The sequence below is a fragment of the Bombina bombina genome, chromosome 9, assembly GCF_027579735.1.
Source record: "Bombina bombina isolate aBomBom1 chromosome 9, aBomBom1.pri, whole genome shotgun sequence".
NCBI lineage: Eukaryota > Metazoa > Chordata > Amphibia > Anura > Bombinatoridae > Bombina > Bombina bombina.
Window position 1 is genome coordinate 34,129,923 of NC_069507.1, and position 16,811 is coordinate 34,146,733.

The 16,811-nt window shown below is 39.6% G+C and overlaps 1 protein-coding gene across 1 annotated transcript in view; it reads right to left on the reverse strand.

Annotated features, from left to right (window-relative positions):
* SGPL1 (sphingosine-1-phosphate lyase 1) overlaps positions 1–16,811 on the reverse strand; it is a 64,695-nt gene that overhangs the window by 30,518 nt on the left and 17,366 nt on the right. Inside the window, exons 2-4 of the mRNA XM_053692031.1 lie at positions 14,398–14,563; positions 6,053–6,120; positions 2,360–2,507 (exon numbers count right to left, since the gene is read on the reverse strand). Of these exons, the coding sequence (XP_053548006.1) occupies positions 2,360–2,507; positions 6,053–6,120; positions 14,398–14,563 (382 nt within the window). The remainder of the gene's footprint in view (positions 1–2,359; positions 2,508–6,052; positions 6,121–14,397; positions 14,564–16,811) is intronic.

Genomic DNA, 16,811 nt, shown 5'->3' on the forward strand with positions numbered 1-16,811 from the left:
AACACATTAGATTTGCATAATCAACAAATGCAAGATAACAAGACAATGCAATAGCACTTAGTCTGAACTTCAAATGAGTAGTAGATTTTTTTTATAACAAATTTCAAAGTTATGTATATTTCCACTCCCCTTGTACCATGTGATAGCAATCAGCCAATCACAAATGCATATACGTATAGTCTGTGAATTCTTGCACATGCCCAGCAGGATCTGGTGACTCAAAAATTGTAAATATAAAAAGACTGTGCACATTTTTTTAATGGAAGTAAATTGGAAAGTTGTTTAAAATTACATGCTGTATCTGAATCATAAAAATGTAATTTAACCTGAGTGTCCCTTTAATAATGTTAGCCATCTTGACTTGAACCGGGAAGACCTGGGGCACTACCCTGTCCTCGTAAACCCTATCCAGTTTAGCGATCGAAGGTTCCTCCGGTAGCTTGGGTTCCGGGAAGCTCCAACGTAGCAAGCACCTCTTTCAGCAGAAAGCACAAATGCTCCATCTTAAATTTAAAACCTGGTTCCTCCGTTTATGGAGGCCAAGAAGTAGCCGATTCCAACTCAGAAGCAATATCCTCTGATAAGTCGGAGTTGTCCTCCTCAGCGGATAATCTGTCTGAGACATCCAGCTGAGTCGAAGACCCCTGAGACGGATAGCAGTGCCGTACCTTCCGCTTGCGCTTAGTAGGGCGAGGCATCGTATTAATAGCCACAGAAACCGCCGTCTGCAACTGATCTGCGAAGTCTGGAGGCCAAAGGGCCCCTCCCGCAGGAGGATTAGTAGTGCCCTGGGGAACTGCTTGTGTAATCGGAGATGATTGTAGGGAATGAACCTCGCAGGGCGGAGAACCTTTAGCGGTGGATGGCTCAGTCATACTAAATACTTTATTCTTTTTAGATATAGCAATATTGTCAAAGCATGTAAAACAGAGTTGCGTCGGTGGTTCGACTAGAACCTCCTCACAGTTTACACAGTTAATAGGTTTAGATAAAGAGGGAGTATCCGCAAACATATCAGAGTCCTCCATAGCTTGCGCCTTTATTACGGACTTAATATGGAGTGCCATGCAGGACCGCCCCTGCACTTGAGAGACACGCCAAAAAAAGCCAGTCTCAATCTCTCACTATTGAACTGACTGTTCCACACTGACAGAGCCTCATCTCACACAAGTGTAGCAGAAAACACAAACAATATTATGCATAATAAAATCCCCCCTGTTCAATAACCCCCTTCCGAGGGTATTACCCTAGATTCTATAAAGTTAAAGGAACCACACTGTGACCCTGTCTTCTTGCGTTATCACATATAGATATATAAATGAAACAATCTTACCAGAATCAATGCAGTGGAACAGGAACACGGCCCTTCAAGTGTGACAGGGTAGTAGCATCGCTCCTAACATGGACTTGAGAGAAGAAAAGCAGGCAGCGAAACTCATCAACGCTAATTGCTAATGGAGCTGTTAAACTGAGTCGGGATGGGTTTGCAGAAAGTCTCTCCCTGCATCTCCGGACTCTAACATTCACCCATGGTCTCACTGAGAGGCTGACAGGACTACTTTAAACTCCAGTCCCATTTCGAAGAGTACTACTCTCCAAAAGAGACTACTCCAAATCTTCTGTCACTTCTCTGCCAACCTCCTGCGACGAAGGGCAAAGAATGACTGGGGGATGAGGGGAGTGGGGGATGTATTTAAGCCATTGGTGTCTTTGCATCCTCCTGGTGGCCAGGTTCTTAATTCCCACAAGTAATAAATGAAGCAGTGGACTCTCCTCCCATTAAGATGGAAACAAAAATCACAGCTTAAAGGGAAGGACATGAAACACATTTTTTTCCTTTCATGATTCAGACGGAGCATGCCGTTTTAAACAACTTTCCAATAACTTCTCTTATTCTTATTTGCTTTGGTCTCTTGGTATTCTGTGTTGAGATGAATACCTAGCTAGGCTCAGAAACTGGGAACTAGCTGCTGGTGGCCACACATATATACTTCTTATGATTGGCTTATGTGTTCAGCTAGCTCCCAGTAGTGCTTTGCTGCTCCTTAAATAAAGGCTACCAAGAGAATGAAGTAAAGTTGTTTAATATTGTATGTTCAATTGGAATCATAAAAGAAAAAAATTTAGGTTTTGTGTCCTTTCATATATCTGTCCAATAGGACCTGTCCTGTAGAAACAGAAAGTGGCAAACAAGCCTGGAGGTTCCCTCAAGTGTAAACTGAACCAGAAATTAGATGAGACTGGAAGTGACTGCTTCTATATCTAAGCTTGATATATTTGGTATCATTAACCCTGTAATGGAGTTGATAAAACTTAGAAATAAATCATAAAAATACAGAAACACAAGAGAATCACTGACCAATTGACGAATACTGCTTCAGTTCCTTCATCACATCATCTTGCTTTAAGCCAGTGTGTGGCAGCGCAGTTACATAACTCACGCCGTCCTTTAGCGTCCCCATTTTTTCAGACATGTCATTCAAAGCTTTATTCAGCTGCTCCTGTATCTAAACATTCAGAAACATAAAACAAAGAGATTACATCACTGTTTTCAAGTTATTAAATTGAAATGCAAATGAATAATTTTTCAGTATATTACATTACATAATATAGTAATATAGGAGAGTAAAGGGATATTACATACTGTGAAATTGCTACTCTGGTTCCTTATTTAAACCTGTCCCTGACTTGCCTTAGGAGATAAGATAAAAGGCTTTTAAACCTGTGTGTAATTATTGCCAAAATATACAATGTTTTGCAGTTCCATTTCATACCCATTGACAAGCTTATTTAGAATATCTATATTAGCTCCTTTAATGTGACCAGTAGAGGGAGAGGTATAAATGAGCCCCTGCACTGGCCAAGCAATCATGTGTAGTACGTTGCAGGGTCAGTCTCTGCAGGATCAACTTAAAGGGACATTATACACTCACTTTTTCTTTGCATAAATGTTTTGTAGATTATCTATTTATATAGCCCATAAAGTTGTTTTTTTTTTAAATGTATAATTTTGCTTATTTTTAAATAACATTGCTCTGATTTTCAGACTCCTAACCAAGCCCCAAAGTTTTATGTGCATACCGTCAGATACCTACTCCAGCTTGCTCCTGTTTGTGTAAAGGGTCTTTTCATATGCAAAAGAAGGGGGAGGGGGGAGTGTCTTATTTGCCACTTGCAGTGGGCTTTCCAGCTACCTTTTCAACAGAGCTAAACTGAGAGCTTCTAAGTACGTTTTTAAACAGTTTTATACTGGATTTTTATATCAGTATCTCTGCATCTTATTCTTTATAGTAGTGTCTATTACATGCAGTTATATGAAAATGAGTGTATACTTTCCTTTTAAGCCTCTGTGGGGACAGTGAAAAAAACCAAGACCAAAATGACACATAGCAATTTTTAATACTTCTTATTAAACATTTTCTGGACAATTACATTTTGCAATTAATATCCCTTAAAACATTTAATGCCCTGCAGATATGTAAAGCACACAATCACATTCCCAAAGCTAGAGGGTTGCAGTTGTAACAGGGAATTCCAACATAAACCCAGTGCCACTGTGCCTATTCCCTGGCTATCTGGGGCTGGAAACAAATTAAATCTTTGTGATATTCTCATGATTAAAAATCTAAATGCGCAACTCATACAGGGATAAAATCAATCAAGGATAAATGCTGGACAACATGGCCTAGAGTAGTGGTCAGAAACCTTGGCACCTCAGATGTTTTGGAACTACATTTTCCATGATGCTACTGCAATCATAAGATAAATGGTTGTAAAAGCTTTATGTAAAAGGGTTGTTTCTATGCTTGATACCTCCAGATAGGAGTATATTTAGAACCTTGCTAACAACATTTGGCAATAGAGGCAATAAAGGTGCTGTTGCTCCATATAGTGTGCTACCTGTGTGTTCTATTGCAACATTTGGCAATATATCCACAATGATTTAATGCTTGTAATACACACACACACACAAACATAATCCATTTATGTGTTTATATGTCTGTAAATACATATGTACACACATATATATATATATATATATATATATATATATATATATATATATATATATATATATATATATATATATACACATACATACAGACACACACATGTATAATATATCTCTATGAAAAAAAAAAAAAAAAAGGGCTGCAAAGGGCTTTAACAACTGAGACCTCATATCTTTGAGCCCTTATAACTTTTTGTGCAATATTTTATTAAATGGTGTTATTATGAGAGTGTAACTGTACTTTTAAATGTATTTTTGATGCGTTTTGTGACACTTTTTTGTTTTGCAAACCAGTTAACCAGAGCTTAGAGAATGTGCTATGCCAACACACATTAACTTGCGCTCAAGCGATCTGTTTATTTTCAACATGTAATATGAGCGCTACACCCAATGTGCGCAAACAGTTGTGATAGACCCCTTTTTGCTTGTGCGTAACTATTAGCGTGCCACTCGTAATGTGGCCCAGTATCTGCACACGGCATCCTACAGATTATGCAGCGACCTCATGTGTGGCATGGTCAGCGTGCGATTGGTTCACTGATTGCTTAAAGTCATACATCTTAATTCAAATAATGCGAATTAATGATTTACTAGTGAAGATAGTTGATTTTGTGATAGAAGATTCTGCAATCCTTGAAAATAAATGGATTTATTGATAGGGTTATCTTATCAAAAGGTTTAACAGTCCAAAAGGACATAGGACACAGCGTAAGATTAAATGCAGAAAACAAATTTAGTCTAAGGGAAACCAAAAACAAATACAAAATATTATTGGGTATGGGGAAAAAAAAAATCTCAAGAAGTTGCATATTTTTCCGTTAACTATTCAAAATACTTGTTTCAGGTTTTTTTTTTTGTAAGAAAATGTACAAAAACAAAATCAGGTTACAAAGGGGGCAATTTATGTAAGTGCGAGCGGTTCTTGTGAACTGTTTGGCCAATCGACTACTAGCAGGGGGTGTCAATCAGCCCGATCGTATAGGATCGGGCAGATTGATGTCCACAGCCTCAGAGCAGCGGTCTTTAGACCGCTGGTTCATAACTGCTGTTTCCAGCGAGGGGCACCAAGCTCCATTCAGAGCTTGATAATTCAGCCCCTAAATCCTGTTTCAGAGTTTGTAACCGTTACAGTGAATGCCAACAAATTAATATAAAGGCACTTTATTTATTTATTTTTTAGAACTATCTGAAGAATATTTGTAGATTCTGAGAAAGAAAACTGAAGAAGCACAGCCGGCCATTCTCCTGGTATCTATATACACATTGCTGGACAAATAATTCCTCAGACTTAATTGGGACACTAAATTAAACTTTCATGATTCAGATAGGGCATGCAATTTTAAACAACTTTCCAATTTACTTTTATCATCAAATTTGCTTTATTCCCTTGATATTCTTTGTTGAAAGCTAAACCTAGGTAGGCTCATGTGCTAATTTAAGCCATTGAAGGCCACCTCTTATCTCAGTGCATTTGACAGTTTTTCACAGCTAAAGAGCGCTAGTTCATGTGTGTCACATAGATAACATTGTGCTCACTCCTGTGGAGTTACTTATGAGATGGCACCGATTGGCTAGAATGCAAGTCTGCCAAAAGAACTGAAATAAAGGGGAAGTCTGCAGAAGCTTAGATACAAGATAATCACAGAGGTAAAAAGTGTATTAATATATCTGTGATGGTTATGCAAAACTGGGGAATGGCTAATAAAGGGATTATCTATATTTGTAAACAATAAAAACAGTAGACTGTTCCTATAAGGAGCTTTGCTTCTTTTTATACAGAATAACCAAATAAAAAAGTTCCTTTCCTAGCTTTTGTATAATGCCCCATGAGAACAAATTAGCATGACAACATCACTTGGCAGTCACAGCAGTTCAACGAACTCTAGTAAACTCAAAACCCAGCTAAGGACATTGTACATCAAATGCACAATTGTACCATTTCTCCTGCACATGTAGATTAGAGGGAAAATAAAAAAAGCACAAATAGATTACATATACAAGGTGCATAGATGAACATGGAATTGTCCCACAGTAACTCACCTTTGTACCGATAAAAGGTAACCTCCGTACTAATCTGAAAAACTGCTTTTTACCCCTGGAGATCAGACCTGCAAAAGATAGAAAGTGTCGGAATGCAAAAGAACAAAATGCTGCTGCAGAAATCATATGTACAAAGCCCAAAATAAAAAGGGACATTAAACCCAAAATGTTTCTTCTCATGATTTAGATAGATAAAGCATGCGATTTTAATTTATCAAATTGTCTTTGTTTTCTTTGCATCTTTTGTTAAAAATTAGGGACTAAACTCAGGAGCGAGCATGTGCCTGGCGCCCTTTATGACAGCAGTTTAGCAAGAATAATATCCCTTTGCAAGCGCACTAGATGACAGTATAATTTCCTGCCATAAAGTGCTCCAGATACCTACCTAGGTATAGCTTCGACAAAAGAATAAAGCAAAGCGAATTTTATAATAGGAAACTTTTTAAAATTGTATCTTCTGTCTGAGTCCAAAAAAATTAAAGCACATAAATAAGAATTTGGGCTTGTGTCACTACTTATGAATGAGTTGAGTAGTAATCTTTTCTCTACTTGTGATATTTTCCATGGCTGTAAAACATAATTTATGCTTACCTGATAAATTTATTTCTCTTGTAGTGTATCCAGTCCACGGATCATCCATTACTTGTGGGATATTCTCCTTCCCAACAGGAAGTTGCAAGAGGATCACCCACAGCAGAGCTGCTATATAGCTCCTCCCCTCACTGCCATATCCAGTCATTCGACCGAAACAAGACGAGAAAGGAGAAACCATAGGGTGCAGTGGTGACTGTAGTTTAATTAAAATTTAGACCTGCCTTAAAAGGACAGGGAGGGCCGTGGATTGGATACACTACAAGAGAAATAAATTTATCAGGTAAGCATAAATTATGTTTTCTCGTTAAGTGTATCCAGTCCACGGATCATCCATTAATTGTGGGATACCAATACCAAAGCTAAAGTACACGGATGATGGGAGGGACAAGGCAGGAACTTAAACGGAAGGAACCACTGCCTGTAGAACCTTTCTCCCAAAAACAGCCTCCGAAGAAGCAAAAGTGTCAAATTTGTAAAATTTTGAAAAGGTGTGAAGCGAAGACCAAGTCGCAGCCTTGCAAATCTGTTCAACAGAGGCCTCATTTTTAAAGGCCCAGGTGGAAGCCACAGCTCTAGTAGAGTGAGCTGTAATCCTTTCAGGGGGCTGCTGTCCAGCAGTCTCATAGGCTAAGCGTATTATGCTCCGAAGCCAAAAGGAGAGAGAGGTTGCCGAAGCTTTTTGACCTCTCCTCTGTCCAGAGTAAACGACAAACAGGGCAGATGTTTGATGAAAATCTTTAGTAGCCTGTAAGTAAAACTTCAAGGCCCAGACTACGTCCAGATTATGCAAAAGACGTTCCTTCTTTGAAGAAGGATTAGGACACAATGATGGAACAACAATCTCTTGATTGATATTCCTGTTAGAAACCACCTTAGGTAAAAACCCAGGTTTGGTATGCAGAACTACCTTGTCTGAATGAAAAATCAGATAAGGAGAATCACAATGTAAGGCAGATAACTCAGAGACTCTTCGAGCCGAGGAAATAGCCATCAAAAACAGAACTTTCCAAGATAAAAGTTTAATATCAATGGAATGAAGGGGTTCAAACGGAACTCCCTGAAGAACTTTAAGAACCAAGTTTAAGCTCCACGGGGGAGCAACAGTTTTAAACACAGGCTTAATCCTAACCAAAGCCTGACAAAATGCCTGGACGTCTGGAACTTCTGCCAGACGCTTGTGCAAAAGAATAGACAGAGCAGAGATCTGTCCTTTTAAAGAACTAGCTGATAAGCCTTTGTCCAAACCCTCTTGGAGAAAGGACAATATCCTAGGAATCCTAACCTTACTCCATGAGTAATTCTTGGATTCACACCAATAAAGATGTTTACGCCATATCTTATGGTAGATTTTCCTGGTGACAGGCTTCCGAGCCTGTATTAAAAGGTATCAATGACTGACTCGGAGAAGCCACGCCTTGATAGAATCAAGCGTTCAATCTCCATGCAGTCAGTCTCAGAGAAATTAGATTTGGATGATTGAAAGGACCTTGTATTAGAAGGTCCTGCCTCAGAGGCAGAGTCCATGGTGGAAGAGAGGCTCTCTCCTGTTTGATTTTGGCAATCAGTCGAGGGAGCAGAGGAAACGGTGGAAACACATAGGCCAGGTTGAAGAACCAAGGAGCTGCTAGAGCATCTATCAGCGTTGCTCCAGGGTCCCTGGACCTGGATCCGTAACAAGGAAGCTTGGCGTTCTGGCGAGACGCCATGAGATCCAGTTCTGGTTTGCCCCAACGATGGACCAGTTGAGCAAACACCTCTGGATGGAGTTCCCACTCCCCCGGATGAAAAGTCTGACGACTTAGAAAATCCGCCTCCCAGTTCTCTACGCCTGGGATGTGGATCGCTGACAGGTGGCAAGAGTGAGACTCTGCCCAGCGAATTATCTTTGAGACTTCTAACATCGCTAGGGAACTCCTGGTTCCCCCTTGATGGTTGATGTAAGCCACAGTCGTGATGTTGTCCGACTGAAATCTGATGAACCTCAGTGTTGCTAACTGAGGCCAAGCTAGAAGAGCATTGAATATTGCTCTTAACTCCAGAATATTTATTGGGAGGAGTTTCTCCTCCTGAGTCCATGATCCTTGAGCTTTAAGGGAGATCCAGACTGCGCCCCAACCTAGAAGGCTGGCATCTGTTGTTACAATCGTCCAATCTGGCCTGCGAAAGGTCATACCCTTGGACAGATGGACCCAAGAAAGCCACCAGAGAAGAGAATCTCTGGTCTCTTGATCCAGATTTAGTAGAGGGGACAAATCTGAGTAATCCCCATTCCACTGACTTAGCATGCATAATTGCAGCGGTCTGAGATGCAGGCGCGCAAATGGCACTATGTCCATTGCCGCTACCATTAAGCCGATTACTTCCATGCACTGAGCCACTGACGGGCGTGGAATGGAATGAAGGACACGGCAAGCATTTAGAAGTTTTGATAACCTGGACTCCGTCAGGTAAATTTTCATCTCTACAGAATCTATAAGAGTCCCTAGGAAGGAGACTCTTGTGAGTGGTGATAGAGAACTCTTTTCCACGTTCACTTTCCACCCATGCGACCTCAGAAATGCCAGAACTATCTCTGTATGAGACTTGGCAATTTGAAAGCTTGACGCCTGTATCAGGATTTCGTCTAGATATGGAGCCACCGCTATGCCTCGCGGTCTTAGAACCGCCAGAAGTGAGCCCAGAACCTTTGTAAAAATTCTCGGGGCAGTGGCCAACCCGAAGGGAAGAGCTACAAATTGGTAATGCCTGTCTAGAAAGGCAAACCTTAGGAACCGATGATGATCTTTGTGAATCGGTATGTGAAGGTAGGCATCCTTTAAGTCCACTGTGGTCATGTACTGACCCTCTTGGATCATGGGTAGGATGGTCCGAATAGTTTCCATTTTGAATGATGGAACTCTGAGGAATTTGTTTAAGATCTTTAGATCCAAGATTGGTCTGAAGGTTCCCTCTTTCTTGGGAACCACAAACAGATTTGAATAAAATCCCTGTCCTTGTTCTGTCCGCGGAACTGGATGGATCACTCCCATTACTAGGAGGTCTTGCACACAGCTTAGGAATGCCTCTTTCTTTATCTGGTTTGCTGATAACCTTGAAAGATGAAATCTCCCTTGTGGAGGAGAAGCTTTGAAGTCCAGAAGATATCCCTGAGATATGATCTCCAACGCCCAGGGATCCTGAACATCTCTTGCCCACGCCTGGGCGAAGAGAGAAAGTCTGCCCCCCACTAGATCCGTTTCCGGATAGGGGGGCGTTCCTTCATGCTGTCTTGGGGGCAGCAGCAGGCTTTCTGGCCTGCTTGCCCTTGTTCCAGGACTGGTTAGGTTTAAAGGCCTGTCTGGAATGAGCAACAGTTCCCTCTTGTTTTGAAGCGGAGGAAGTTGATGCTGCTCCTGCCTTGAAATTTCGAAAGGCACGAAAATTAGACTGTTTGGCCTTTGATTTGGCCCTGTCCTGAGGAAGGGTATGACCCTTGCCTCCAGTAATGTCAGCAATAATTTCCTTCAAGCCAGGCCCGAATAAGGTCTGCCCCTTGAAAGGAATGTTGAGTAATTTAGACTTTGAAGTCACGTCAGCTGACCAGGATTTAAGCCATAGCGCCCTACGCGCCTGGATGGTAAATCCGGAATTCTTAGCCGTTAGTTTAGTCAAATGAACAATGGCATCAGAAACAAATGAGTTAGCTAGCTTAAACGTTCTAAGCTCGTCAATAATTTCATTCAATGGAGCTGTCTGGATGGCCTCTTCCAGGGCCTCAAACCAGAATGCCGCCGCAGCAGAGACAGACGCAATGCATGCAAGGGGCTGTAAAATAAAACCTTGTTGAATAAACATTTTCTTAAGGTAACCCTCTAATTTTTATCCATTGGATCTGAAAAAGCACAACTGTCCTCAACCGGGATAGTGGTATGCTTTGCTAAAGTAGAAACTGCTCCCTCCACCTTAGGGACCGTCTGCCATAAGTCCCGTGTAGTGGCGTCTATTGGAAACATTTTTCTAAATATAGGAGGTGGGGAAAAGGGCACACCGGGTCTATCCCACTCCTTGCTAATAATTTCTGTAAGCATTTTAGGTATAGGAAAAACGTCAGTACACACCGGCACCGCATAGTATCTATCCAGCCTACACAATTTCTCTGGAATTGCAACTGTGTTACAGTCATTCAGAGCAGCTAATACGTCCCCAAGCAATACACGGAGGTTCTCAAGCTTAAATTTAAAATTAGAAATCTCTGAATCAGGTTTCCCCGAGTCAGAGATGTCACCCACAGACTGAAGCTCTCCGTCCTCATGTTCTGCATACTGTGACGCAGTATCAGACATGGCTCTAACAGCATTTGCGCGCTCTGTATCTCTCCTAACCCCAGAGCTATCGCGCTTGCCTCTTAATTCAGGCAATCTAGATAATACCTCTGACAGGGTATTATTCATGATTGCAGCCATGTCCTGCAAGGTAATCGCTATGGGCATCCCTGATGTAAATGGCGCCATATTAGCGTGCGTCCCCTGAGCGGGAGGCGAAGGGTCTGACACGTGGGGAGAGTTAGTCGGCATAACTTCCCCCTCGACAGAACCCTCTGGTGATAATTCTTTTATAGATAAAGACTGATCTTTACTGTTTAAGGTGAAATCAATACATTTAGTACACATTCTCCTATGGGGCTCCACCATGGCTTTCAAACATAATGAACAAGTAGGTTCCTCTGTGTCAGACATGTTTAAACAGACTAGCAATGAGACTAGCAAGCTTGGAAAACACTTTAAAACAAGTTTACAAGCAATATAAAAAAACGTTACTGCGCCTTTAAGAAACACAAATTTTCCCAAATTTTGAAATAACAGTGAAAAAATGCAGTTACACTAACGAAATTTTTACAGTGTATGTAATAAGTTAGCAGAGCATTGCACCCACTTGCAAATGGATGATTAACCCCTTAATACCAAAAACGGAATAACAAATGACAAAAACGTTTTTTAAACAGTCACAACAACTGCCACAGCTCTACTGTGGGTTTTTACCTCCCTCAATACGACTTTTGAAGCCTTTTGAGCCCTTCAGAGAAGTCCTGGATCATGCAGGAAGAAGCTGGATGTCTGTGTCTGTAATTTTTGCTGTGCAATAAAACGCCAAAATAGGCCCCTCCCACTCATATTACAACAGTGGGAAGCCTCAGGGAACTGTTTCTAGGCAAAATTCAAGCCAGCCATGTGGAAAAAACTAGGCCCCAATAAGTTTTATCACCAAACATATGTAAAAAACGATTAAACATGCCAGCAAACGTTTTAAAATACACTTTTATAAGAGTATGTATCTCTATTAATAAGCCTGATACCAGTCGCTATCACTGCATTTAAGGCTTTACTTACATTACTTCGGTATCAGCAGCATTTTCTAGCAAATTCCATCCCTAGAAAAATATTTTAACTGCACATACCTTATTACAGGAAAACCTGCACGCTATTCCCCCTCTGAAGTTACCTCACTCCTCAGAATATGTGAGAACAGCAAAGGATCTTAGTTACTTCTGCTAAGATCATAGAAAACGCAGGCAGATTCTTCTTCTAAATACTGCCTGAGATAAACAGTACACTCCGGTACCATTTAAAAATAACAAACTTTTGATTGAAGAAATAAACTAAGTATAAAACACCACAGTCCTCTTACGACCTCCATCTTAGTTGAGAGTTGCAAGAGAATGACTATGGCAGTGAGGGGAGGAGCTATATAGCAGCTCTGCTGTGGGTGATCCTCTTGCAACTTCCTGTTGGGAAGGAGAATATCCCACAAGTAATGGATGATCCGTGGACTGGATACACTTAACAAGAGAAATATAAATATCTATATCTGTATATATAATATTTTGGCTGTTTCATAATATACTAAAATAATATCAGACATACAGGTCATGTTGTGACATCTTATGTAGTTGGACAGAAAATTCTAAATACAGGTGATGTTGTGACATCTTATGTAGTTGGACAGAAAATTCTACAGCAGGTAAGTGTAGCCTAATTTTGTTTTATATATTTGTCCCTAATATCCTCAGCACTGGAGACAGATAGGGGGAAAATGTAAGTTAAAATATAGCATCATCTATTATTTTATAAAAGTCAAATCTTTATACATATCTTCAGTGTTTAAAAAGGGACCAAAACACTTTCTCTCCTTTAATTTGTAACCAATTATCCATTTTACCTGCTGGAGTGTATTAAATTGTTTACAAATAGCTTATTACCCTTTATATTGGCATTTGAAATAGCTGATTTAGCCTGTAGTATCCCTACCTATACTGAAAGTTTCTATACCTAGGTATAGGCTATTAAAAACTATGTAAACGCACAGCCAGCAGAAGAAATTACTCTCACAGTGGGAGGGAGATAAAGCTCTAAAATGTTAATTTTCAATTGTTCTTTCTAAGTATTGTACAGAGACAGAGATAAGAAAGGGAAGTATTTGAGTGATGAGATCTGATCTGTCTGCAAGCTTAGCCTATTTTGATGAGCTTTTTTTCCAAAGAGCAAATCCAGTTATATAATTTGCAAAAAGAAGAATAAATTAGCAATTTCTCATACATTTTATACGCTGCAGCTGGTATAACAAGTCAATGCCAGCGAAATATTCAAAAGTGCAGACATAACTCTTTAAAGACAGCATCGCAGAGGGATTATCTATCTTTTTAAACAGTAAAAATTGTGGAATTGACTGTCCCTTTAACTGAGTTATATACAATATCGAAAACAAAGTTGAAATTTACCATTATAAGCAGAAGAAAATATTGTTTCTTAACACTGCATTTTTTATTTTTGACATTAGAAGAATCAAAATTCCTATGTTTTATATGGAACAATAAAATGTAATAGAATATATGATAGTGTTCTCCCCTTTTTAATAAGCACACCACTTGACTGATTTTACTGACCACCCGGTCAACATTAACCAAATTAGTTTTCCAATGTTTGTTGCACAAATTATTATTAAATCAATTTGTTAAATTGTGCAATTAATGCATGCCTTGGATAGCTTAAAGGACCAGTTAACACAGTAGATTTGCATAATCAACAAATGCAAGATAACAAGACAATAAAATAGCATTTACTCTGAATTTCAAATGAGTAGTAGATTTTTTTCTAACAAATTTCAAAGTTATGTATATTTCCACTCCCCCTTTACCATGTGATAGCAATCAGCCAATCTCAAATGCATATACGTATAGTCTGAGTTCTTGCACATGCTCAGTAGGATCTGGTGACTCAAAAAGTGTAAATATAAAAGACTGTGCAATTATTTTTCAATGGAAGTAAATTGGAAAGTTGTTTAAAATGACATGCTGTATCTGAATCATGACAATTTATTTTGACCTAAGTGTCCCTTTAAAGAGACATGAAAACCCAAAAAGTTATTTAGTGACTCAAACAGAGCATACAAATTTAAACAACTTTCTCATTTACTTCTTTTATCAAATTTGCTTCATTCTCTTGGTATTCTTTGTTGAAGGAGCAGCAAAGCACTACTGAGACATAGATGAAAACATCTGTTGAGCCAATAAAAAGAGTCATATGTGCAGCCGCCAATAAGCAGCTAGCTCCCAGGAGTACAGTGCTGCTCCTATGTATGCTTTTCAACAAAGGATAGCAAGAGAAGTTAATTTGATAACAGAATTAAATTGAAAAATGTCATAAAACTGCAACCTGAATCATGAATTGTGACTTTTATACCAGTTTTAACATTAGAATGAAGAAAACAACACTTACTCTCAGGCTGAAAAATAAAATTGTAAAGCCATACTAGCAGCAGAGTAGATCCAACAGTCACGGCAATAAGCGAAAAAGATTCAATGTCTTTACATCTCCCATTAACAAAGCTTCTGGCATCAGATAAATAAGATAACACGATTTCTTTATAGATTTCCAAAGTCTCCTAAAAGAAAAGATAACAACATATCCCCTTAGTGAAGCAGTACGTACACAACATGAGAACTTGCATCTAAAATAATGTTATAGCTGATTTACAAAGGAAAGTCTTAGCATGAGAAACGTGAGCAATAGAGACACCGAGTTATTTGGTACTAGACTTCTGGGGCTATGGCCATTTCAAGGAGCATCAATTTTTTTTTTAAATGTTTGTGATTCAGTGAGAAAAAAAAAATTACTTTTATATATATTATATTTTCACGCACAACCATCTCTAGGGTTCACAGAGAATGGTCCAAAAAGAGAATATCCAGTGAGCGGCAGTTGTGTGGACGAAAATGCCTTGTTGATATCAGAGGTAAGAGGAGAATGGGCAGACTGGTTCGAGATGATAGAAAGGCAACAGTAACTCAAATAACTTGTTACAACCAAGGTATGCAGAATACCATCTCTGAACGCACAACACATCGAACCTTGATGCAGATGGGCTACAGCAGGAGAAGACCACACCGGGTGCCACTCCTGTCAGCTAAGAACAGGAAATTGAGGCTACAATTCGCACAGGCTTACCAAAATTGCACAATAGAAGTTTGTAAAAATGTTGCCTGGTCTGATGAGTCTCGATTTCAGCTGCGACATTCAGATGCTTGGGTCAGAATTTGGCGTGAACAACATGAAAGCATGGATCCATCCTACCTTGTATCAACGGTTCAGGCTGGTGGTGTAAGAGATATTTTCTTGGCACACTTTGGGCCCCTTAGTACCAATTGAGCATTGTTTAAATGCCACGGCCTACCCGAGTATTGTTGCTGACCATGTCCATCCCTTTATGACTACAGTATACCCATCTTCTGATGGCTACTTCCAGCAGGATAATGCACCATGTCACAAAGCTCAAATCATCTCAAACTGGTTTCTTAAACATGACAATGAGTTCACTGTACTCCAATGGCCTCCACATTTACCAGATCTCAATCCAATAAAGCACCTTTGGGATGTGGTGGAACAGGAGATTCACATCATGGATTTGCAGCTGACAAATCTGCAGTGGCTTAGGATGTGAGTGCGGTCCATTCCTGTTTTTTGTATTTACATAGGGGATGTTACAAAAGCCTGTGTCACCCTGGGAGGTTCCCAGTTGGTTTCTTTGGAAGTATGCATTGTGTGGGTGCTGGTTTAGGGTCCCAGGAAGGGGGAGACCTTGTCGTGGTCCTGGGTTTGATCCTTTGGCCCCAAATGTAACTGACTTCCCGCAGTTTTGCTTTTAAACATTACTGGGAATCTGCTCTTGTGTTGATAATGTTTGTAATGCTTCCCTGCGGGGCTGTCACCCAGGCTGTTCTGGGGTTAACTGCCTGGGTTGCTGGGAACTTTGCAGCTGTCTGTCAGTGTTCAGGGCTGTGGCTTAGGATGTGTACCCAGTCCAGTCTGAGTGCGGTGTGTGTATACATATATATATTTAATTTTTCATGTCCATGTGTCTTGAGCAATTCATTCATAACATTGCTGCAAACACTGCTGCCATACAGACACGTGCACACTCCTAAGCATACCTCAATGTTACCGTGGTAAGATTATATATATATATATATATATATATATATATATATATATATATATATATATAGTACGCTTTATTATCATGAACAGTAAATTTTGACTTACATTTCCCTTTATCCTCTTGATGCAAGGAAATGTTATAGCCCTCTGGCAACCAAGAGCTTAAGTGCACCACTAGAAAAACTCCATTTACAAACTTAAGTTTGCAGGTTACTCATTTACAAGAGTAATTTTCTTCATAGATCTTCAGATATCAAGGAACCCAGTTTATTCTAGTTTTAGTATGAAATGTGCACCATAGCAACATTAGGAATGGAAATAAATGTCTAATATTGTAAAATGAAAGTAAGCTGCTTCTTCTGAAGAACAAGATTTTTATAATTAAATGTAAATGGACTCAAGCAAGTTATAAGAGTTATCGGGAACACCCTTTTAGATGAGATGCCCCCCCCAGTTGAGAGGTTGATTTCTGCTGCTGCTGGCTCATGTTTACAGAGCTTTTATAGCCAATACTGCAGTTTTGTAATTTGCTGCATAGGTGGAAGTTTCAACATCAAACGCAGCTATTACACACAACAAAATAAAGATAAATAAATTAGTGGTAAACAGTATAATACACTCTAGTAGGTAAAATAAATAAAATGCAATCACACTAAAATTGAAGAAGATTTTACAGCGTCCCTATAATATTTACC